Raw genomic sequence first — 23,994 nt, 5'->3', positions numbered from 1 at the left:
GCTTTGGCCACTACGAACGACACCTGAACGGACGCCGAGAGAGTGAGACATCTGCTCCGTAATGTCGACAAGGACAATGGAGGACCAAGAAAAGAGGCCGCCGTCGGCAAACAGATGAGCCACAGTCCGGCTCTCTTGGCAGGACTCTAGTGAAGGATGAGGAGCGACCGTCCTGATTCAGCACCGGGCAGCAAAATGAGGGGGAGGGCAAGGAAAGGAAAGCATGATGAAACTCGCGGCCGCCATCGCCATCTCCTTCTCCGTCTCCATCTCAGCGAAGCGCATGCCATCACGCCGATGGGAGGGATCGGATCGGCAAGGCAACGGTGTAAAGGCACCCGTCTCCACGTGTGTGTGGCCACGCCAAGTGTGTGGTTGTGTGGTGAGGAAAGGTGAGATGAGGTGAGGTAAGGTGAGGTCCCACTGAGATGGGGTTAGCTAACTTTCTACTATGTATGCCTCTTGTCATGGCCGCCGGGGCTGGAACTCTACACAGCACTACGGAGTACTTTGGCATGTATGATGGGTGCATCGCATCATTGAGAGGGGCCCCATCCCGACCGATAGTCATCCCACGTCGAGCATTGGCATTCTCCACGAGATATGCGCCAGGTCTTCCAAATGTTGCCTCCGTGCTTCCTGGCCTTCAGTCCCCCCCCTCCTCCCCCCCCGGAGCCGACGACACCCTGCAGCAACAACAACAAAAAAAAAACAGCGACAGCGCACCGGAACAAGCCCCCCGGCGCAAGAGAAGGGCGGTAGAACCCAATGCCCAGTGGGGTCTGGACGGGACTGGGCCACACCCACCCCCATCAAAACGTCGATAACTACCGGCTCGGGATGACCTTGAATTCTCACACTTGTACGACGCATGCACCAGACCCCGGGACCGACTGCACTGCCACTCTTGGTCGTCTCACTCGACAACTTTTTCCCTGTCCTCCGATTTGTCTACCACGTTTCCCGTCCGTTTCTTTTGCACAAACACACCGAACGGGGGGGGGCAGAGGGGTGTTGCCAAGCCCTAGAGATTGACATCATCAAAAGACCACGGCAACACACACAAAAAACAGGGCGTTCAACCTACCGCTGCACCGCCTACCACAGCTGCTCGAAGGGAGGGGGGGGGGGGGGGGGGGGGGGGGCAAGCAGAATTCCAGCGAATGCTTCAACCAACTGGCACACCCACAGGAATATCAAGTCGCTCACACGTGCCGCCGCCCACCAACTGCGCCAGTGCTGGCTGCTTGGAGGGGGGCGCCGCAGTATAATGCCAAGAACGTCCAATTTGGGTTGTTTTGATGGCCTGTCCCCCGAAAACAAAAAAACTTTATGCCATTTCGTCCAGGGGTGTTCCCTCACCCTCTGACGTCAAGGTCTTCTGCACGTAGTGTAGGCCGGAACGCCGCACCGAGAGGGAATGCTCCAGCCAGTCATCTTCATTTTTCTCGACTCTTGATTCTTTTTTTTTTCTCCCACCCTCCAAATGTCTTGATGGTTGTTGGTTGGGCACACACTCTCTGCTCACCTCACTGCGCGCGCGCACGCTGCGCTTACAGTAAGTAGGTAGTAGCCTTTATGGCTTGTGGCTGGCCCCATGGCGGCCTGGCCAGCCAACCTCCCTGGGCGACCACAAAACAACCTAGACCTCAGCCAAGCCCAATGGACCGAAAGCCACCCAAACAACCCCCTTCTCTCGCCGCCAACGCTGTTCACCCTCGGCCCGCCAAGCGAAGCCAGACCGCTGCCCAAAGAGGGCAAGATGGAAAAGAAAAACCAAGAAAACGAAACACAACCACCGCCTTGACTGCTAGCCCAAAGTCTCTCTAGCCGCCGTCATCTCTCTCTCATCCCCGGTTGGCAACTCTCCCGGTCTTGGCCATGGCGCAGCAATCAAAAATGACTCTCTCTTTGCCTCCTCGTGCATCGATATGCGCAATGTCGGCCCATCCCGTCTTGTGACGTACCATGCAAACGCACTATCCCTCCTATCCCCCCTGGGCACGGGGCAAAGATGCTCCCGTTCCGGTCCGCCTTCGGAAGCTTTCCCCGGGATCCGCACCGGGCCGTGACAGCCTGCGGTGTTTCTCCACAATTGTCGGTCTACTACCGGCGCTCTCGCCCGGTCTTCGCAGACTGCTTCTTCCTATACAATAACACCTTCGGCCGGCAATCACTCCTGGCAATGCATGATATGCCGGCACATGCTCAGCTTACGCTGCTGCTGACTTTCGATCCTTCCTGCAAGTGCATTTAGGCACTTTGATCACCCCCCTGTTTGGTTTTCTCGAACGAGGCCCATGTATTACAAATCCATGTCCACGGATCTGACGCCAAAGCATGTTGGGACCTTTGTCAATTGAAGTGAGAACCAAATCTTCCACCAGTGTGCCCAAAGAATAGGATGGTCGTGAACATTAAAAATATTGAACCGCATGGCATGATCCATTGCGTGATGCATCCCAAGGCCTATAAAAAGCTCAGGGGAATCTCCATAAATCGACAGACGGGCTTGAATTAGAACCACTCAATAGAATCTCCATTGCCGTCACCATCGTCTGTATTTCGTAGCCAGAGCCTCTCAGTATATTACTCGTACCTGCACCACCTCGCTCATAAGTCATGCCAACATACGTGATCACCGGAGCCCGAGGCGGGATCGGCCTGGAATACATCAACCAGATTACCAAAGACCCTGCCAACACGGCCGTCGCCCTCGTTCGCGACCTTTCCGCGGACCTCTCGGCCCTCGACGCCATCAAGTCCCAAAGGGAAGCCCCGCTCCACATCCTAGAATGCGACATCTCCTCCCAAGCCTCCATCTCCGCCCTGCCCGACCGGCTATCCGCCGCCCTCGGCCCCGCGGCCAAGGTGGACGTACTCATAAACAACGCAGCGACCCTGCAGTACACCGCGCAGACGAGCCTCACCCTCGACGCGCCCGGCCTTGAGGTCCACATGGCCGCCAATGTCCTCGGGCCCGCGCGCACCCTCCAGGTCCTGCTCCCCTTCTTGACAGCCGAGGGCGAAGGCGAGGGAGAAAGCACCACCGTCGCCGCGGTCGTCGCGAACATCGCCTCCGGCGCAGGGAGTATGGGCTGGACATTCGAGGGCCGCATCCGGCCCCACCTCACGCCTTACTCCATCAGCAAGGCGGCTCTGAACATGTTGACGCTCCACCAGGCAAAAGAGCTGCAGGGCAAGGGAGTCGTCGTCGTGGCCATCGACCCGGGCCACGTTAAAACGGCGGCCGGCGGGCCCGGGGCGACGGTCGAGGTCGAGGACAGTGCCGGGGGCGTTCTTGGCATACTTGCCGGGCTGGGTCTGGAGGATGCCGGGAGGTTTTTCCTGTACAACGGGGCCGAGGTGCCGTGGTAGGCTCGCCTCCCAGCAGCTGCATCGATACAAGCATTATAGTAGCGGCGGGTTTCACTCAGCCATATGTCGCAGAATAGGGGAGGGTTGTTAGTGTCCGCATATATCATCTTCACGAAAAGGAAACATTCTTAGCCACAGTTCTCCAATCACGGGTTTTTTGTGGTCGTCTATGCAAAGCGGTTTGGCCTTTTGCTCTCTTGCACTTCTTCATCTGCTTCCAGAGCTCACTCATGTGGGTACATCGTTTGACATGACGTTGAAGAGCCAATAGAGGAAAAGGTTTTTACAGAACTCTCATTCAAAGTATGTTAAGTGAAAAACTTCACCTGCACCCGCCAACTTCATCCCACCTAAGGCTCCCTCCCATCCTAGCCCGTTACCCGGCCAATACTGTCACTATTCAGAGACAGAACATCCCTCCTGTGGACTTGTTCCGGAGTTAGGTTGCGAGTTTGGATTTAGCTGGAGCTCTGGGTAAGCATCTCCTCCGGCTTCCCCTTTCCTTTTCCTCTTCTCCTTTTTTGTCATTTCTTTTTCAATTTTTGAGAGAACTTAAGAAAACCGAGGTTTCGAATTCAGTCGGTATGCATATTTAATTTTGGTGGGTAAAGCGCTTGTAGTGGTCTTTATTCTTGTTTCTTTCTTCGTTATTGTCTCTTTGGACGTACTTTTATCGGCGAACAAGCTTGAACTCGACAATCGAGATACTTACTACGAAATCCGCTAAAGAAAACCGGCAAGCCATGTTTTATTGGACCATTACGTCTGCTTGCTCTTCATTGCGAGATACATATTGCCATCATGAGCCTCGGGCTCTGCAACAAGAAGACCAAATTGTTCAATTCACTGAAGTAACCTAGCAGTTTCCCGCCATCATCTTCGGCCATCTCCGACCAAGGCACACCGAATTCCTCTCAAATGAAGAACCACCAACGAGTTGTTTCGTGGCAAGGCTTGGCCAGGGCAGTGTGGTGCTTGCAACGTTAAGCTTATTGTCGGAGCCCCTGAGCTTGGTCTCACTGCACCACTGCAGGATACGTCATGGATTGAACTGCTCTGTCTGTTCGTGCTGTTTGTTCACCTGGCATCCAAGGTTTATAAGCATCCAGCTTCTAGTCTAGAAAAACGGGTTCACGAGCTGTGCCAGACCGGTATGATATAGAACATCGGACAATAGCCAGATATGCATATCTAAGCTTACTGGGCCGGACGTTGTTCCCTCAATGGTATCATGAAGTGTAGTGGGTGACACCTGCCGCCCCTGAGAAACTACATAGCCGTTACTACTAGAAACCATGAGGTAGCCATAGTTGCATGCTGTGGCAACGGAAACCGAGACAGCCCAGGCACCGGCAAGGAAGAACTATTCATCATGTTGAACTTCCAGCAGGACGGAAGAAGCAGACTTAGTCAAGTCAACTACCTACGCTGTCCCCGTGGAAGAAACAAATCTCACAAATAAAAACGGTAGTTTGGGGAATCTTCACGAAATCAGAACACTTTGTCAAGCTCACGAGGAACGGGTTGGCCACAGGTGGGCTTATTGATCACATTATCGTGGAGAGGCAGACCTTGGTCTGCCTCATATATCCTACACACTCCATCCCCAGGACCAAAAAGTCGGGGGCTGTCTAAACCGCGAACACAAAAACAAAAACAAAAACCCACTTCAGTCATCAGATTTGCGCGCTATCCGAGGCAGTTCCTAGTTCCTCGTGCCCACGCGTCTTCTTCTAGTCGTGGAACCCATATCCGCGTCCCCAGCCAACTCGTCAACATCATCCTCCGCCATCGGTGTATCCTCACCCGTTGCGACGCTGGCGGGCCTCGTGTTGCCAGACGTGGATGGAGCTTGACCCGTGCGTTCCTTCTCCGCATTACGGAGTTCGCCGATGATCTTCTCAACCTCCATGGACATCATTCTTGTAGAACGGACCACGGCATCCTCATCGACCTCGTAACCCACAACATCGGCCCCATCTGCCGCGGTGCCGCCCTTCATGAAGGCCGGTCCCGGTCCACGGCTGGGGTTCAAATTGTACATGATGGCGTTTGAGAACATGTGAACAAGTTCTCTCTCGAGCTGCGCGCTGTTAATGATGCTCTTGGGTGGTACCAAGTCGTCGCTGATTGGTAACAGAACGGAGCCAGTGCCTGGATCTCCGTCTGGCAGTGCCTTGGCGGCCTCCGTGGCCGCTCTGTTACCATGAGTGATGGCTGCACGAACGGACTTGATGTCCTGCGGTTGAAGAATAAGCGTCTTGTAGCCAGGTGCATCCCTTTCTCGAATCGGGTTGGCGAACTGGTTCGCAAACCGGTGCGCGCTGATCTGGTCGAGAGCGGCGGCGCTCACACGACCAAATTGCCGTGTCCACAACACGTGAGTCGGCGGCGTGGGGAGAGGCGGCGGCTCGGTGGGAGTCTCCTGTCGCTTGCGCTTATGAGCCAGCCGTGATGAGACGCTGCTAGGCGTGATCATGTTTCTGCGGCTGGGCACGCTTTCATCAGCGGTCGTATCGCCCGTATCATCTTGCGGTTTTGGCGTAGCTCTAGGAGTCGCCCTCGGAGTGGCATTCTCATCCTTAATTCTCGGCGCCAACTCGTGGTGATCCATGGACAGCTCGTCGGTCTGCGATGCAACCGACTGGCTTCTACGCGACACGCCGACAACCGAAGATGGAGTACTACCAGCGCGGATCTTGTTTGCGCTACGAGGCGGTCGGCCTCGGCCACGGGGAGTCTTCGTCTCGGTTTTCGGCACCGGGACCGGGACTGGCGCGGGCTTCGGGCTGGCCTTCTTTGCTGTTTGCGACGGCGTCGGCACCGGTAAGGGTGCGGTATGCTGCACGGGGCTCAAAGGCTCGAAAGCTGGGCTAGCAGCCTCCTTTCCAGATGGGCGAGGGGTGGATGGCGTGGACTTCATGGTCCACTTGGTCCCGGAACCAGTAAGGATAAAAGTCGGAGGCGCCGTGACAGGCGTTCGTGGGGGTGGGATAGGTGTGCTCGCAGCTCTTTGTGCCGGTGATGGGGTAGCGGTGAGTTGCGGAACAAGGTGGGGAGGAATGGCCGGACGAGGCTGTTGCTTGTTGAAGGGAGAGCTGACGCGCCTTTGCGCATCAGCTGGTTTCGCAAGAGGCTGGGCCGGAGCTGGCGAAGGGCTGAACTGCTGTTGCGCATAAGGTGATGGGTAAGACTGCGGCCATCTTGGGGGAGGAACCACGGTCTGGCCCGATGGGCCAGAAGAGGGGGTAGGCGACGCGGCAGCAAGAGGTCGTTGATGCGGAGGTTGGTAGCCAGCCGGGGGTTGTGGTGGATGTGGAGGCTGAGAGGAATTGGGGGGTTGAGAAGCCGGCGGGTGAGCCTTCTGTTGCTGCTGTGTGGGCTGCGGTCGCACAGGCGGTGCTATTGGAGTTGTAGATGACGGACGACCTTGGGGAGGCTGGATAGCGGACCCCTCTGAAGGACCCTTGACCGGTGTTGAATGAATAGGGGCTACCAACTGTCCCTTGGGCTGGGGCTGGGGCTGGGGTTGCGGTTGGGTCTGGCCTTGAGCTTGGCCTTGAGCTTGAGGCTGAGTCTGAGGTTGGAGATGAGGCTGAGCTTGAGGTTGAGGCGGCACCAGCACTGGCTGTGACTGCTGGGGGAACCTCTGCGCCTGATTTGGTTGAATGGGAACGTGTGGTGGTTGCGGAGGGCCGTGATACTGACCCGCTGGTTGAGGATACCATTGGGAGGGATGATGCGGTTGGCCGGGAGTAGAAGGAGCAGAAGTTGTAGGGATTTGCGGCGGCATCGGACGACCCGGCGTTTGAGACGCCGGAGCGACAGGCTGGTATGGCTTTTCCCATTTCAGAGTTCCTGGCGTCGATGGCTGCGCAGGTGCTACCGGTCCTGGGGTGCGTGACTTCGGAATGTTGTCTGGTCTGGGCGATATGGCCGGCAGAGGGACTGGCGAGGTCGACTGACCAGGACGTACGGGTGGATGACCAGCACCAACAGGTGGCTGCAGAACCTGTCCGGCGCCATTAGGATGCTTCAGAGGCTGGTGCTGCTTAACGGTTGGCGCGGCGGCTGGCGTCGTGACGGAGGCCCCGGCGGCCGACACGGCTTGCGCCGGAGGCACCACGGGCGACGGTTGGAACGCGCCTGTAGGAGGGGCCACATCTCGTCTTGCCGACACAGGCTGCGGGGCCGTGGGCGGAGCTGGTGCTGTAGCTGCAGTTGGCCTGACGTGGGCATGAGGCGGCAGAGGTACAGGTGTCGGAATAGGCACCGGAGTCTGTGTGGGGGCGGAGCTTTGTCCATTGGCGGGCCTGATCTGTCTCGGTGCTTCGACCGGCGGGGTCGGGGTGGGCGGCTTGACTTGGGCCTGTGCCACAGCTTGCGCGGGATTCGGGATCGGAGATGGAATCGGGACAGGTGTCGGGATAGTCTTTGGTAGCGGGGTGCCATTCGGTGGTGCTGCTGGACGAGGTGGATTTGCCCTGGCCCGGTCTGCTAACTCTTGGGCTTCGAGCTCTCGTATCTCCTTCTGCAATACCTCGATGCGCCGCTCATCGTCCTTAATGTCCTTAACGACGTGGTCCCTGTACCTGGCATAGAGTCGGTCGACAAGCGCTGGGAGCTTGTGGAACTGGTCCTTCACCTCCTTAAGCGTGGGCAACGGCGGACGGCTAAGCTTGCGCTTCTTCGAGTTGGGCGATAAGGTGGCATCGGTCTTCTCGGGGATCGCATTTTCGCTCCTGAACTCCTCCCGCAACAGGTGCAGGAAGAAGTCCCGGAGCGCATCCGGGCTTAATCGTCCAGCATCGTAGGTCTTGCCATTCTTGATCAACGAGTTATTGGTGAGGAGATCGGAGACCTGGGCGAAGGCGGCGGCTTCGACGCCGTGCTTGAGGATGGCTTGGAACAGGAACAGGGACTCGAGAGGAGTGTAGGCGGCCGGGTTATTCATGCCCCAATATCCGCCTCGCCAGTGATCGAGGGGACCGTCACGTCTCGGGAGAAGATGGATGGGCGCCAGGGTCTGCATCTCAGACGTTAGACAGGTGTCATCTTATCACGGCGTCGCAAGGCTGAAAGTCGCGTCGCGGGACGTACTGGCAGCCTCTACGAGGACCTCGGGGTGGGCTGAGGCATCTATCTGGGCGCGATCAGGGGTGGGATGGGTGGCTATCGGGGCCACTCGTCGTCGCGCGTCGAAAGCGTGTCGTATGGGTGGTGTTTTTTTTTCTCTGCTCGCGGGAAACGGTCACGTGATGCGAGATGTCGGGAGGTGGAATTTTTGCTGGTTTGCTGTCGGCGGGCCACTGGGCGGTCGATGAAATTTTTTGTTGGTCGGTCGGCAAGGTTGGAGAGAGGATGGGGAACTCTGAACAGAATCTGGAGCACGCGGCGAGCGAGATGAACCACGGGCGCAGCGCAGCGCAGGCCCAAACGCGGCAAGGCTAGGGTACTGCAAGAAATGACGAGCGGGCCTTGGGTGCTCCAGGATCACGTGGCCTTATCGAGCCTGCCGAAGCCGTATTATGTAAGTGAGCCGCGACCCCTGCTGTCTCAGGCATCAAACCCGATTGTTTCCAGCGACGGCAGCAAATCCGATAAAACAAGGCGGCAAGGCATCAGCGGAAAACAGCAACATGGCCCGCGGGTATGAGGCTGGTTGCGGCCCGCCGGCGCTTCTCTTAGCCAGAAAACGGAGCGAGCTTTGAAGCACAGCACGTTCATTACCCCTGTTGCCTTGCATCCTCGTTTCCTTAGTCAGACCGATCGGTCTTTATTCCCACGGGTCCCATGTCTGAAAAGGAGAAGCTGAGGTGGCACAGAAGCAATCCACCCTGAAGCAATCCGTCCAATGGTCCACCAATCCCTCTTCCCGGTCTCCCGGCGTCCCGCTCTTGGGGTCCCGAAGCCTGCGGGATTGCATCCCAGCCTAACAAAGCTCTTTCGTTCGTGCGGACGGCCCAAACAAGGCTGCTTTTTTAGCTGCTGGTACGACGACAAGCGCAGGTCCATCTGGAGAACTATCTTGACATCGGGTCTAACGACAGAGCTACTGGCGATGGCCTCGATACAACCCAGCTGGCAATTTCCCCGACCGGCCTCGCCGCCCCTGGTTTGAGGATGCTGTCGCGTACGAGTAAGGATGACATCCGTACTCGAGGTTTTGTTACATGTGCCTGGACTGCATCTGTGGCTCGGTCAGTCCTACCGAGAAAGAAGTCAATTGCCTCCTCGCATGAGGTACGGCGTGTGTGCGCCCAATGGAAGGAAGTGTATCCGTACACTGCTGGCCATGTCCGAGGAGGCGAAAAAGCATCCATCCATCCCTTATCATGGATGGCGAAAAAATTATATTGGCGGCCGTGGACCAGTATCCATAGATCTGCTTCATCATTTCCAGGCGGCGGTCTTGCATCCAGCCTGTACGAATCGACTCAAATGTAAACAAACCTCCGCCAAGTATCTTTGGCCCGAGAGCCGCCTACCTTGACGTACAAAGCCCACCCAAGTACGGATTGCATCGAGGAAATAGTGGTGTCCGTATCCGCACCCTGTCCTCCGGCATGTGAGTGCATGCTGTAGTGTACACGGAAGTGGATGAGATACGCACTGGGAGACCTGCCATTTCCGACGAATTGACCCGAAGCAAGCGAGGACTTGACTCGGCCAGCCGGGCCTGCCCCTGAACTCTGGAGCCTGTCTATTTTTCCCTTTCTTTTTTTAAAGCTCGGCTGTCTGGATGCAGGTCAAAGGCGGATTGCGAAATCTGCGGCGGCGACGCAACGGACCTGGATTGGACGCTGGCTTTTTGCGGGCTGACAGGGCCTTAGAGGGTACCCGGCCCAGCCAGTCAAACTGGGCACTTGGCACCGGGGCATGGGAGAGACTTGCTCAGGATGAAGGGGATGCTGATGACACCGGCCAGGATGAGATGTCCATCGAAAACATTTGGTTGCTATGGGACACCTTAGCTTCCAGACCTTCCGCTGCAACAGCAGCAATGGTGATGATGACGATGCTGCAGGGTAAAGGAGAATAGAAAGCAAAGCCCAATTGGCACCGTGATGAACAAAGAGGTGTTGGAATGAAATCTCATTACCCAGGGTCGGGTCGTCCATTGCCTCTATCCTGTATCCGTGCAGTTTGGCACGTCCTTGCACACCCTCTCCTTAGCCGAAAATGGACACCTTGATGCCGTCAACTCCTCTGACATCCCCCTATCCGTTGAACCACCGTAGTTACAACCACTGCTGCTCTGGAGCCTCCTTCACTCTTGATTGGAATGAAAGAAAGGGAACCAGACCAGAAGTGCCCGGCGTCAGTGACAACAGTGACAACCACCACAGACGCAGAGAGAGACACACACCCCCAGAAGTAGCGGCTGCTGCACACACAGCGGAGTCCCCGTGCAAATCTCGGGGTGAACCGGTATCTCAATTCCATGGCTAACTAGCGCCTCGGCCTGAGGCAACAGTTGCCGGGCCAAAGAAAACTTCGTCTACCTGCACCTTCCCAGTGAATTTGGGGGTTGGAAGGGGCGACCCACCCGGTCTTGCCCCCCAAGAGGACACACTCATGGAGTCTGGAGGGCCAGCAAAGGGCCCACTTCCGCCCACTCTCTCACGCACCCTGAGCCTGTCTGAGGTGGCCGGTGCTCCTGTTTAGCGCGCCCGGAAAGATTCGCTCAAAAGCTGTTCCTTCTTCGGCCACCCTGCAGGAATTTTTTTTTCCCTCCCTCAAACCTGGTACCGTCGGAGCACTTAAATTCTCTCGACTCGCCCTTCCTCTCTGCATCTCCTTCTATCCTCCGTCCATCTCCGCTCATTCTTTTCTCTGAGGTTGATCTTTTGAGAAGAAACCCACAGACAAAATGGCTGAACAACAGAAGGTTCTGGGCATGCCGGTAAGCTACTACTACCCTCCTCCCCATGATCCAAGGCTGCGCGATAAATTCCCTCGCCGGCGACATCACCTCCATCCATCCTCGGCCTGCCATCAATGCCCATCGGGTATCAACCATGGCTTCATTGAGTCAAACAATGTCTCGATACTATCGGCTTGGTCTGGTCCGACAATGGTCAATCATTGGCTTATCATCGCCGATGGATGGAGCGACGCGCCGAGCCTGGGAATTTATTCCATCTCATGGGAACACCTAAACATTGAATCACATCGCTAACTCATCCCTCAGCCCTTCGTGGCCGACTTCCTTAGTATGTACTACCGTTAATGTCGACATCGCTGTCTCGATCCCACCAGCTATCCGATCTCGGCAAGCTGGCTAGGAGAGCGCGATATACAATGATAAAGAACAGTCGCTAACGGCTTCCTATAGTGGGAGGTGTCTCTGCCGCTGTCTCCAAGACTGCTGCTGCTCCCATTGAGCGCATCAAGCTCCTCATCCAGAACCAGGTTAGTGAGCACTTTTCTTCCATGATAAAAGCCATCTTGACAGTTGGCCGGAGCCTGCCCAACCGGGTAACCCCGGCAATTGGCAACTTGGCGTGACACGTGACCGTGGTCACTGTCCAGACTACTATCCATGAACCGCGACTGACAACCGCATAGGATGAGATGCTTAAGCAGGGTCGTCTTGACCGCAAGTACGACGGTATCGTCGACTGCTTCAAGCGTACCGCCGCTGACGAGGGTGTCATGTCCCTGTGGCGTGGTAACACCGCCAACGTCATCCGTTACTTCCCTACCCAGGCCCTGAACTTCGCTTTCCGTGACAAGTTCAAGAAGATGTTCGGCTTCAAGAAGGAGCGTGACGGATACGCGTGGTGGATGGCTGGTAACCTGGCCTCCGGTGGTGCCGCTGGTGCCACTTCCCTCCTCTTCGTCTACTCCCTCGACTACGCCCGTACCCGTCTTGCCAACGACGCCAAGTCCGCCAAGAAGGGTGGTGAGCGCCAGTTCAACGGCCTCGTTGACGTCTACCGCAAGACCCTCGCCTCCGACGGTATTGCCGGTCTCTACCGTGGTTTCATGCCCTCCGTTGCTGGTATCGTCGTCTACCGTGGTCTGTACTTCGGTCTCTACGACTCCATCAAGCCCGTCGTCCTCACCGGTAACCTCGCCAACAACTTCCTTGCCTCTTTCGCCCTTGGTTGGTGCGTCACCACCGCCGCCGGTATCGCCTCTTACCCCCTTGACACCATCCGTCGTCGCATGATGATGACCTCTGGTGAGGCCGTCAAGTACAACGGTACCTTCGACGCTGGCAGACAGATCATCGCCAAGGAGGGTGTTAAGTCTCTCTTCAAGGGTGCCGGTGCCAACATCCTCCGTGGTGTTGCCGGTGCTGGTGTCCTGTCCATCTACGACCAGCTCCAGGTCCTGCTCTTCGGCAAGGCCTTCAAGGGTGGCTCTGGCTAAATGCCTTAACACCTCTTCGTGTATAAACTCTTCATCGGTGGCGGGTTGGCAGTTGGCGAAAACCCGGGCTGTGGGGATTCGTGACTAGCTGGGATCAGATGAGGATTCGGTTGACAAAAGGGGTGAGATGGAAGTTGCGGAGGGACTATGGATGCAGACACCACAAGAGTTGGTATGTCTGGATCGGCCAGTCCTTCGTGGTTTAGACTGGCATCTGGCAAGGCGTTCTCTTACATGACTTGAAGAGCTTTGCTTGCTACCTAATCCACTGTAATTTGTACACTAAAGCAATTCCTGATTGCATTCATTCACGCAACCATTTCTCCGCTGGACTCGACCAAGTCTGTGGTCTATCCTTGTGTGGGTTTCTTTGGTACAGCATGATACTCGATAGATCCATTCGTGGTAGAATGGAAAGATTTCCTTGGTTTCAAACATACTGTGTGCCATCTCTGGTGTTTGCGTGTGATGTGCTTGAGTCTCTGGACTGACTTTGCTGTCATGAAATATGTCTGTTGATGTGATGTGGCTTCAAACTTTTCAAGCTCTGACCATGTGAGCGACCCTGTGATTGGCCAATTGCGCTAGTGTCCAGAGGCGCGTCTATCTGCACTCCGCAGTCGCGTCTCGCTTCAACCTTCCCGCGCCGTCCCCCACATGCTTCCCCCCCCCGCCTTAATCGCCTGATTCCCCAAGCCAGATCAGATCTCGCACTTCAGCAGACGCACCCTTGACAGCTGAGATCTTGTGTTTACTCAAGGGAGGAAGTGGGTTCTCGCGCCGGCAACCTGTGGATTCTTTTTTTGCAGTCACCAGCTCCTCGCCACGGACTCTTCGCCGATCCCGATCCTTTCCCATATTCATCGGGCTGGCCTGGCCATACCACGACCTACGCCACACTTACCACCTTCCCTCGATATACAACAGAAGACGACAATGCCGAGACAAGCGGCCCAGCCCGCGAAGCGCGGCCGCCCTTCCAAGGCTCAGCAGCCTGCGGGCACGAAGCGGAAAGCCACACAGCAACCGGCGCGCAAGAAGTCGGGCCCATTCGAGCTCTCCGACAGCGACGCGCCACCGCGGGCCGCCGATGACGACGACGATGCCGAGGAGGCTGAAGAGGGGGAGGAGGAGCAGGATGCCGATGGGCCGGAGAACTCCATACCGCCTGAGCTGCTGACGCGGCTTCTGCACGAGTTCTTTGAAAAGGACGACACGAGGCTGAGCAAGGACGCGAACGCGGCGGCGGGGAGGTACATGGACATCTTCGTGAGAGAGGCCATTGCGCGGTGCGTCCACGAGAGGCCCGGCGGGTTTCTTGAGGTGAGTCTGGCTTGCACGTTTGCGGGATGCTTGCCGTGGGAACGCAGAGCTGATGCGCTGGATACAGGTTGAGGACTTGGAGAAGATTGCACCGCAACTGCTCATGGACTTTTGAAAAGTGAGCTCGGGAATCTCAGTAACGACATCATGACAAACGATACACCTTACGCACTAAACGGCTGCTGCTCTCGACGATGCTGGCGATTTCACGCGACTCACATAATGGCGCTTCTCGACGGCACGTTTGGTCGTCTGCTTACTCTTTCTTACACTTTCTTACATAAACCTTCCACTTTCCAAGTACGAAACACGCCGTGTTTTTCATTGAAGAAGCCTGTATCATTTGACCTTTTGGTCGTCCAGGATCATGATAGATGGTGAGAGGGGCTGGGCACAGTGCCACGGCGACATCAGTTGGTCCAGAGAGGGCCTTCTAGGTCATCATCGTATCCCAGGCAGTTGTGATACTACGGCGGGAGTTGCTGCACAAGAGGAAGAACCACACCGTCATGCCGGCCTCGAGGGAGAACTCGTACTGTTGATGAGGGTGCAGGCATACCGAGGGAGAGTCCCGCCGTGCCTTGTGGTCCGTGGGAGGGAGATGGCATATTTAATTTCCGGTCGATCGTGTGCAGAACGGCAATCCTGCGACGATCGTACGCCGTGTTCGGGGTTGGACGTAGCGCGATAGCGAATGCAGCCATAAAATGCAACAGCACACGACGTGCTTGATCACGCATGATGGACCGCATTACAAACAAACGGCGGGATACCTGCCGCTGGCGACTCGTAGTCCTCCTACCAGCTGCTCCAATTAAAATCGACTACCCGGCCCGATCGAGGGCGAGTTGCAATGCCGGCGCTCGGGCTGCATGAACTTTTCGACCCCGGGATGTCACGAAGAAGGGACTCAGGCTGCCGTCAGCCCGATGATTCCACGACTCGCGGCAACTGGTGCCGAGTCGTAGCAGTCTGCCATCGCTGCTTGGGCTGGAATGACATCCGTCCAAACGAAGATATAACAAGAGTAAAACCAACACAAACTGCCATCGAATGTCTCGTGCCCAGGCCCGGTCGGCGGTTCAGACGAAACAGCATGGCAGCAGCAGCAGTGTCATGGTCTGCGAGGGAAAAGAGGCCGGGCAGAAGCCGGGCAGAGGTGGCTCCTCCTCCTCCCCATTACCTAACGGCCGCCCGTTTGTATCGTTCTCGAGGATGAGGCTCTTCGCGTCTGGTGGATCTTGGGACGAAACGCAGCGCCGACACTGTGAACTTGGCATTCGGAGTATTATTTTGGAGGTAATAGGCAAAAGAAAAAAAAGCTTTCCCCGGGGACGGTTGACAGGTGGTTCTTTTGATCTTCATCCGTAGTCTGAAGCAAGAAGGTTGTTTCCGGCCCATACGAAGAGACCGGAACTGGATCCTCTCTTGACCCTCACGCTTCTTTGTCGCGGCAACTGAGCTCCCCGCAGACGAATCAACGAAGGGCCCATGTAACCATCTCTCTCGCAAAGTCGACAAGATTCAGTGAACGACAAGGAAACGTTTAGTTCTCGAGACCATGGACCACGGGTTTACCTTATCTCACCTCCCCGGGGCGGGGAGAGGGAGGTCCATTCTGTTTCGTTCTCTGCTTGCCATTCGTGCTCTTTGGTGTAACAGAGTTGGGAAGGAGTGGAAACTGAGGCTCTTCATCGCGTTCCCCCGCCCGCCTCTGCTCGAACGTTCGGGTGTGTGTGTGGGCGCCCTTGCCTGCCCCGTCGCAGGAGAAGCCTCATAGCTTTTCAAGTGGCGGTGTTGATTTTGAGAAAGAAGCACGGTGCATCTTTTCTTCCGACTTCAGTCACGGATTCAAGCCGGCTGTAAGCTACACCGGCCTCCAAGCCCCGAGCCCTCTTTTCCATTTTAATTTGATTTTTGAAACGCTCAAGGTTGGGTTTGCTTGGCTCTGGCAAGATACACAGCAGCTCTGGGCGTCAAGGCGCGCGTCGTTGGTATGAGATGATGCCAAGGCATCTTCTGCCTATCGAGACTTCTCTTCGGAGGGGCGTTTTGTTGGGTTTTCCATTAGAGCCATACCTACATTCTATATATGGAAGCACTAGAGTTGCGCCGTTTAGATGGTGACTAGTCCAGTCATCTAAAATATTTTGTAGCACGGGTCATCTTCTTGTCGTTCTCTCAAGTATTACCAACTCGGGCTCTCTGTAGCTGCCAAGCAAGTTGGCGAGACCGAGGTGAGAAAAGTCTCGCAAAAATAAATTGATGGAAAAAAGCCAAACGCTCCTGGCTTGTAGCCCCAGTGAGCGAGTCGTGAGGCCAGGCGCTCTCCGTCTGATACTGACCGCTCTCTCTACACAGACTCCAACAGACCGCGTAGACTTGCCATTCGGCGCAGTAGGTTCGGGAGAAGGACGATGTTTGTACTGAAGGCGTGTTTGGCCCCATGTTCTGCTACCCATTCGCCTCTTTTAAACATGAGCAGTCATGACTTGGGGAGGGGGGAAGGGGGGGTGGGGGGCGTGTGGCTTGCCTGCGCAGGGCGAGGTCGAGGGCGAGGGGGGAAAGAGACGAGTGATTGGGCGTGGGAAGGTGACCGAGATCCCAGCGGCGACGGTGCGCAGGAGAGTTTTGTCGTTGTAAGACGATGTGAGAAGACGAGGACCAAAGGACTTTGGACGACGCCAGATAGAAGGGGAAAAGTTCAGTCCAAACGGAGGGGGGTATGGTTTCTGGACGGTGCGATAATAGCCTGTCATTCCATCCATGGGTTGAACCTACGACCCTCGCCCCCCCCTCGAACTGGCCATAGCGGTCCACTATTCTTGGACACGCTGGGTACTGAATGAGAGAGAGCACACGCTGTGTTGGAGGAATAGCTGGCCGGTGGATCAGAGCGTTTCGTTTCTCTTCCATGCAGTATAAGCGGTCTCGAATTTGCCCGAGTCGCCTGTAAGAACTTCGCAGCCGGACGAAACATGTCTGTCGGTGAGACGGCGGGCACGAGAGAGCCCAGCACGCAAGTATGTATAACAGCAGTCGACTATATGGCCCCGGCTGTGCTGTCTGGAAGCAGCCGTCTTTTCCGTGTGGGCGACCCCGTTGGGGGCTCGGGGCTTAATGTCACGGCGGATCCACGTGGAAGGGGTCGGCAACCAAGGACGTCGTGGACGAGAAAGAAAGGATGTGGCATGTGCATGCAGATCCACGGATACCCCGGCCGTTTGGGGAGAGTGTAGGCCGGGGACTACGATGCTGCACAGGTCAGGCGGCGAAAAAGTTACAGAACAAGAGACAGCTCGAGAGTCAAGAGTCGAAAGAGCCGCTTGGCGAAGGGCATGAAGAGCTGCCCCGTTTGGGGAGAGACAAGAGGGACAGAGCCGCAGCTTTACCATTGGGTGCTGTCGTGTAGATGGTGGGTGGGTACTAGATGCCAGATCTCGGGAAGTGAATCTTGCGTATCCCAAGTCTATCGCAGCGCTGCTACTACTCGGGGCAACATTGCGGCCCCTTTGATATGAGGGAGGGGAACGTTGGACAGGGGGATGTCTTCTTTTCTCCACGAAAACAAGAGCAGTCGTTGGTCGGGCAGGAGAAGAGGAAAAAAGAACATGGGAGGAAATGGGAACAAGAGGCAGGGGGGAGGACAACATCAGACGCCAGTCTCCCCATTGTCGTCTCTCTCGTGCGACAACTGAGGGAAGGCCGCGACTGCGGTAGAACGAGTACGACGTTTGGTACGGGTAGGCGAGTACACCACTACGAAAGGGGGTGTGGCGCCTGTCTTGGTGCCAGTCTGGTTTTGTTGGGATCACACTGACAGGACCGAGGCTTGTCTGCGTCGACTAGCAACGGCCGGAGAGCCAAGGCCGGCAGGGGGCATGGGTGGGATGCTGGTTTTTTGGTGGGCAATTAATGTATCGTCGGACAATTATTTAGAGCCCCAGGCAGGCGGGGATGGGTGGATGGATGGATGGACGGCACTGCAGAGCACAGCGCCATAGTGCATATACAGCACGCTGCACCAACTAGTTAGTGTGACGGACGGCAAGCCCACCGCACAAGCCAACGGGCAGCAAGCAGCAAGTAGTCTGGTGAAGGCAGAATAACGGCGCAAGGGCGGCTCGGGTTCGGTACAAGGACGGATTATCACCGATGGGAAGGAAGATGTGCGAGGCAGAGGCAAGAGGCAGAGGCACAGGTAAGGAGAGGAAGGAGGATGGAGGACGGGAGAAGGAGGACGGGGGAGGACGGCCGACGGCTGAAACAGGGTGCGTCGCGGAACTGTCAGAGGGCTGACTGAGAGTGAAGCACATCCGAGCGCCAGCCTCTTCTGGCGACCGCAGCCAATGAGACGGGCCGACACTCGAGCGGGCAGGTGTCCGGTGGAGACGGGCGGGTGGCCCCTGGTTCGCTGCGCTGCCCACGACGGGCCTAAACCTTATTTCGGCTTCGACGTCGTCCGACTTGGTTGACACGCGCTACCGCCTCTTGCCAGTCTCAACTTCCGCTCCCCCTTCCCCTACGATGTGATGCCCCCCCCGTACCATGTCTTGTCCTCGTTGCAGCGTCTCATGCTGTCCGTCGGGGGGAGGAGGGACGATGGGGCTCGCAAGGCCCGTACTCACAATCATCACCATCAGCCGAAAGAGCCAGCCAAAAAAGTAGCCGTTGCTTTGTGTGTAGGGCGGAGGTGGTAGGTGTGTAAGTTTGCGAATGCGCCGTGTCGCTTGCTCGCTCGGGTCCGCGGGCTGATCTCTTGATGAGATGACTTTTGCGAGCCTCGAGGCGGACGAACCACCGTTGCAGTTACCGCCTCTGTTCTTTTCCTGTCCGCCTGTCAACATCGCCCTGCCGCCACCCCCCCCAAAACTCTGGTCGTCGACGCTGCGACTTGGGCCATGGCCTTGCGCGTGCGTCATGGCTCATCCAGCGTCGTAACCGTCTTCTCTTTTTTCGTGTCTTGCCCCCTTCCACTCTCGGCCCGCCGTCATCATCAGTTGACGTTGACCTCCCGCGAAGGGTGACGTATTGGCCACCCGCGGGAGCCCAATGCTCGCTTCAACGGTGCCGCCCATCTTGCGACTCCTCGGATGTGCGCATCCAGCTCCCTTCATTTCTCCTTGGAAACCGTGTGAGTGCTCGGCTACAACGGCTTCCATGCAAGCAGTCGTCTTCTTCTTCGGGCATATCTTGGCCCCATCCTTTACGTGGGTTTCCCCATACCCATCCGCTTCTGACAAGCGTCGGGAGACAAGGGCTCCCGGCGCGGCACCTTGCGAAACCCAATCATGCTAGCCGCAGCCCACGATGTCCAGAGAGAAACCACCGGCGGCCACAGCAAGTAAAAGGCATGGCCAAGGTAATCTAGGTAAGCAATCTCCTGCAAGACCGGGGTTCTGATGCGTTTCTCATTGTCCTGGCCTGCATTCGAGCCCTGGCAGGCCTCTTCAACCACACACGTGCACACGCACACAAGACATATGGTACCCAGCTCTCACACCCATGGCCCGGCTGTGATGGTCAAAACGCGTTTCAACCACGCACCATCAGCCTCCTCACCCCCTTCCGCCCAGCACCCCATTCGCCCCCATCGCGACCACCACTCATGGCCCACTCATGTTGCCTTGTCGCCCTACTCCCCCCCATGTCCACCGTTGTCGCGCCGCCGGGGGTGGGATTTTCTCTTCCTTCAGATGCCACGACGGCCGCCCGGGCAGGGGTCTGAGGGTCCCTCTGGCATATCCTACCTTGGGTGGGAAGAAAAGTCTTGGGACGATTTCAGAAGGGTTGCTTTAAATTCATGCCGTCCCCTCGCACCCCCCCTCCAGTCACGCTCCCATTCTTCTAGATAATCCATCAAAAAAATCAAAAAGGTCGAGGCAGGATTTCTTTGTTTCCTTTTCTTATTCTCCCATTCGCGTTTAATTCCTCTTCACATTTTTCAAAGGCTAGTCCTACCAAGCGCGAGTCGCTTTTTATTTTCAACACCGATACTCCAACTTGTAGTAACTCCTCGACACCTTATTCGCACCATTTTTCTACCGGCTTTCTTGAACGCACGAAACTCGATCAAAATGCATTTCTCAGCTGTAGTTGTCTCGGCTCTGGCCGCCGTTGCTCAGGGTAAGTTTCTTTTGCAGAGGGAAGAGAGAGACGGGGCCTGCGGGCGACGAGGCACGAATAAGGACTAAAACCACCAACCAGCCGTCGACGTCCAGGTCGTCTCAGTCGCATCGACCAACAACACCCTCAAGTTCTTCCCCGACAAGATCAACGCCGCCGTCGGCTCCATGGTCCAGTTCCAGTTCCGCGGCGGTAACCACTCCATCGTCCAGTCCACCTTTGACAACCCGTGCATCCCCATCTCCAACGTCAACTCCTCCGCCAAGGGCCTCTACTCGGGATACCAGCCCGTCCAGGCCTCCGCCGCCATGGGCCAGATCCCCGTCTTCACCATCCAGGTCAACAGCACCACCCCCATGTGGTTGTACTGCTCCCAGGCCAAGCACTGCCAGAACGGCATGGTCATGGTCATCAACGAGAAGTGAGTTTTTTCCCTCTCCACCCTGTCATTCTTTTGCCTTTTCTTTGCCCCCACGCCACGCGAAGCTTGTCTTCTTCGCCATCCACCCCAGCCCGTCGAGTTTTGCCTCTTCCGATGACGCATTGCTTTGCCTCTAATGGCCGTTGCACGTTTCATCTTTCGGACGATGACACGATGCGCATGGACATGGCTACGGGCATGGGACACGCACACGCACGCACAAGGGATGACAACGTCATGCTAACAAAATCCGCAGCTCTAAAGCCAATGCCACTCGCACCATTGAGAACTACGCCAAGGCCGCGAAGAACGTCCCCCAGGCCCAGATCCCCGGCGGCGGCGCCGCTGGCGGCTCCAACGGCGGCGGTTCCGCCTCCCCCACCGGCGGCTCTGGTTCCGGCTCCGGCTCTGGTTCCAACAACGGCGGCTCTGGCGGCGGCGCCAGCGCCACCCCGTCCTCCCCTCCCACTGCCGGCGCCGTCTCCCTCAGCGCACCCGGCACCCTCCTCCTCGCCCTCGGCGCCTCATTCCTGCTCATGTAAGAGCCGCTGCCTATGCGCTGCAGTCTCTGCGGACCTGGCTCCGCGTGGAGGAGCATTCGGGGGTGACCGGGGAATGGTTCTCCGGTTACGGTGTAACATTGTGATGATGAACTTAATACCATTCACTTTTCCTTTTTTTTTTCAACTTCTTTCAATGGGGTGGCATATTTTCTACCGCTGCGTCCCTGAGATGGGATCGTACCAGCTGGTTCGGACTGGGCGGGAAGCAGCCTGGGGGCTGGGCTGGGGGATGGGCGACATAAAACAAAAAAACCCATTCAAAACTAGACGGGGCGGCAAGACATCCTGTGTATAACCGGTCCATGCCGGAGACGGCGTGCACTTAGCATATCTGCTCTATTGCATCTAAATCGAGTTTCTTCATTCCCGGTACTACTTAGTCCTCGTCGTGTGACCAAACTACTACATCTCGTTCCTTGTGTAAAACAATGAAAATTATGAAGAAGAAAAACAGGTGAATCTCGTCTCCTCGGGATCACAGGCGTCAACATGATGCTGACCAAGCGCTTCAGCTAAGATTTATATTGCATATGCAAAAGATTTTTATTTTTTTTATTTTTTTAAGGGCCGGAACAACACACTACCTTACCATGTAATATTTGCACATTTATATTGAGATATATTAGAGACGAGCGTCTTCTATACTAGATTAACCCGCCAAGGCTCCTCGGGGACGGACTTTTGCAGCGCGACAAGCGGACCGAGGCTTCAATGCACCCGCCCCTTTTCTGGCGGCGGGCGTGAGTAGGTAGGGTGTTTAGTTGCCCAAGGAGTTTTGGCCGCGAACCATGTCGATCCAGCCGACGCAGTGAAGCTAAACAGTCTGGTTGCGTGTCCCCTCCAACACCACAGAACGGCTAGCATAACCGTATCTATCATCACCCTGCTGGATTGGTGATCTCAGTTGTGAGGCCTTGTCGCCTTGCATGTCGTGGACGTAGCCTCCAGCTCCGACAATTATTAATGCAAACGGGTGCACGCCTCACACACACACACACACACACACACACACACACACACACACACACACACACCGCATCACAGATCAGATATAGAGCTGCGGTGAAGCACTTGCCGGGAGTCCACTGACAACAACAGTCTGCCATTCTCTGTACACGAGCACATTGATTTATTCAAGCAAGCCGCGCGCCAATCTCCGCCGTGATACCCTAGTTCTTCTACGCCTGCCCGGGAATCTTCCTCTTGACCCTGCCGCTCTGCGCCTGGTCGCAGAGCTTTTTCTTCGCCTCCTTCTCGAGCCAGTCGGGCTCCCTCTTAACCCGACCGACCTCGATGTACTTGTCGCTCTTCCGGAAGAAGTCGACCCAGTGCTTGAGGGCGTCGTGCGCCTTGGTCTTGGCGGCGCTCAGCTCCTCCTCTTGCAGCTTCTTCATGTCGTCGTAGGACCAGTACCTGTCGACCTCGGGGTCGTCGAGCGGCAGGAACATCTCCTCGACGCCGCGCATGTCCGGGGTGCGGTCCTCCAGGAAGCAGCCCGTGACGAAGCCGCGCGAGGCGTCGCGGCCCGCGAAGACGTTGTAGGAGCCGCCCGGGCCGTAGATGCGCGGGTTCGCCGAAACGTCGAAGATTGTGTGGTTGATGGCCAGGTAGATGGGCTTCTCAGGGTCGCTGCCGTCGTACTTGATGAGCTCCTCGGGAGTCAGGTAGAGGGGTCCGCTCTGCACCGGGAAATGCGTTAGCTTGGCCGCGGAAGTCGTACCGTTGCCTTGGGGCCGGTAAATGGAGGAGGGGCAAGAAGGAGACGCACGAATTTGGACTTCCAGTAGTCGGGCCTCAAGTACCAGGGCTTGTTCTGGAAGCCCCAGAAGAAGCTCTCACCACCGCTGATGAGGTAGCTCAGGGCGCACGAGGCGAGGGCGAGGAAGCTGAGCAGGCGGAGGATGTCAACCCAGGGGCTGTACTCCTCCGTCTCCTCCTCCCTCTTGGCCTTCTTCGACTTCTTCACCTTTTTCCCTTGCGAGGCCTCGGCCGGGGTGCTCGCGAATAGGGTCTCGTCATCCTCGACTTCTTGCGCCGGCTTGCGCTGTCGCACGCTCGCCGTATCGTCTGCCATGTCTGCGGTTGTGTCTGCTCAAGTTTCGTTGTCTGGGCCGGGCGATTGGGATGGTGCTGGCAAATATACGTGAAGCTCCAGAGAGGAAGTTCCCACGAATGGCTGGGCTACTTATGTAATTGAAAGACGCACTCGCGCTAATTATAGCGGGCGTCCCCTGTCTGCTGTCAAGTTGACAAAGTGGCCTGACAGACGGATGCTACGGGCACGTTTCTAGAAGAAGAAGAAAAAAGCAAATGGATACGCGGACGGGAATCAGGTACGGATTCACTGCAGATTCCTGCACTCCGCCGGCAGACAAGCGGACGGCGACGAGGTGGATGCCGAGAGCGAGGCGTGGGGACGGCGCAATTGCACAAAGTGACTTTTAGGCGGCGTGTGATAGGCCGTGGCGGATCCAAGGTGCCCGAAGGGAGTCCCCTTTTCTGGGTATTCGGCAGGCGTTAGAGGTCCTTGGAGACCCTTTGGGAAGTTCCTTGGAGAATCCAGGTTACAAATAGAGTGCGTCCATCGGAGAGCTGCTTACGGAAGACAAGCGTCAGGCATTAAGCTTCCAGAAGCTATGACCCCGGGCAGAAACCCACTGAACCATTATTTGCATAATAGATTATGACATGCATAATCTCCTCCTAACAAGCCGCCTGTAGACGCTTTTATTACAACACACAGGACAGCTCTCCAAATTGCGCTTGAAGGGCACGAGTAAAAAGCGGCAGCGATCTGCGGAG

General features: G+C 56.5%; 6 protein-coding genes across 6 annotated transcripts; 4 read left to right on the top strand and 2 right to left on the bottom strand.

The window, feature by feature from the left end:
• Positions 1-2,622: 2,622 nt before the first annotated feature.
• EsH8_II_000309 (uncharacterized protein) lies at positions 2,623-3,378 on the top strand (the record flags this gene model as incomplete). The annotated part of the gene is made up of 1 exon (XM_083263607.1): positions 2,623-3,378. The coding sequence occupies one exon, from the start codon at positions 2,623-2,625 to the stop codon at positions 3,376-3,378; it is 756 nt and encodes a 251-aa protein (XP_083120929.1).
• A 1,705-nt stretch (positions 3,379-5,083) lies between these two features.
• On the bottom strand, positions 5,084-8,410 carry EsH8_II_000308 (uncharacterized protein; the record flags this gene model as incomplete). Its single annotated transcript, XM_083263606.1, has 1 exon — positions 5,084-8,410. The coding sequence occupies one exon, from the start codon at positions 8,408-8,410 to the stop codon at positions 5,084-5,086; it is 3,327 nt and encodes a 1,108-aa protein (XP_083120928.1).
• Positions 8,411-11,251: 2,841 nt separating this feature from the next.
• On the top strand, positions 11,252-12,759 carry EsH8_II_000307 (mitochondrial carrier domain-containing protein; the record flags this gene model as incomplete). Its single annotated transcript, XM_083263605.1, has 4 exons — positions 11,252-11,284; positions 11,573-11,594; positions 11,717-11,793; positions 11,950-12,759. The coding sequence occupies 4 exons, from the start codon at positions 11,252-11,254 to the stop codon at positions 12,757-12,759; spliced, it is 942 nt and encodes a 313-aa protein (XP_083120927.1).
• Positions 12,760-13,695: 936 nt separating this feature from the next.
• On the top strand, positions 13,696-14,197 carry EsH8_II_000306 (CENP-S associating centromere protein X-domain-containing protein; the record flags this gene model as incomplete). The annotated part of the gene is made up of 2 exons (XM_083263604.1): positions 13,696-14,082; positions 14,150-14,197. The coding sequence occupies 2 exons, from the start codon at positions 13,696-13,698 to the stop codon at positions 14,195-14,197; spliced, it is 435 nt and encodes a 144-aa protein (XP_083120926.1).
• Positions 14,198-20,159: 5,962 nt separating this feature from the next.
• EsH8_II_000305 (cupredoxin domain-containing protein) lies at positions 20,160-21,171 on the top strand (the record flags this gene model as incomplete). The annotated part of the gene is made up of 3 exons (XM_083263603.1): positions 20,160-20,208; positions 20,290-20,629; positions 20,886-21,171. 3 exons carry the CDS (start codon positions 20,160-20,162, stop codon positions 21,169-21,171), a joined length of 675 nt encoding a protein of 224 aa, XP_083120925.1.
• A 1,199-nt stretch (positions 21,172-22,370) lies between these two features.
• Positions 22,371-23,266, bottom strand: EsH8_II_000304 (uncharacterized protein; the record flags this gene model as incomplete). Its single annotated transcript, XM_083263602.1, has 2 exons — positions 22,371-22,871; positions 22,961-23,266. 2 exons carry the CDS (start codon positions 23,264-23,266, stop codon positions 22,371-22,373), a joined length of 807 nt encoding a protein of 268 aa, XP_083120924.1.
• Between the last annotated feature and the right edge of the window lie 728 nt (positions 23,267-23,994).

The sequence above is a fragment of the Colletotrichum jinshuiense genome, chromosome 2, assembly GCF_051148585.1.
Source record: "Colletotrichum jinshuiense chromosome 2, complete sequence".
Lineage (NCBI taxonomy): Eukaryota > Fungi > Ascomycota > Sordariomycetes > Glomerellales > Glomerellaceae > Colletotrichum > Colletotrichum jinshuiense.
The sequence above is the reverse complement of the archived record's forward strand: the minus strand, read 5'-3'. Positions and strand labels throughout refer to the sequence as shown.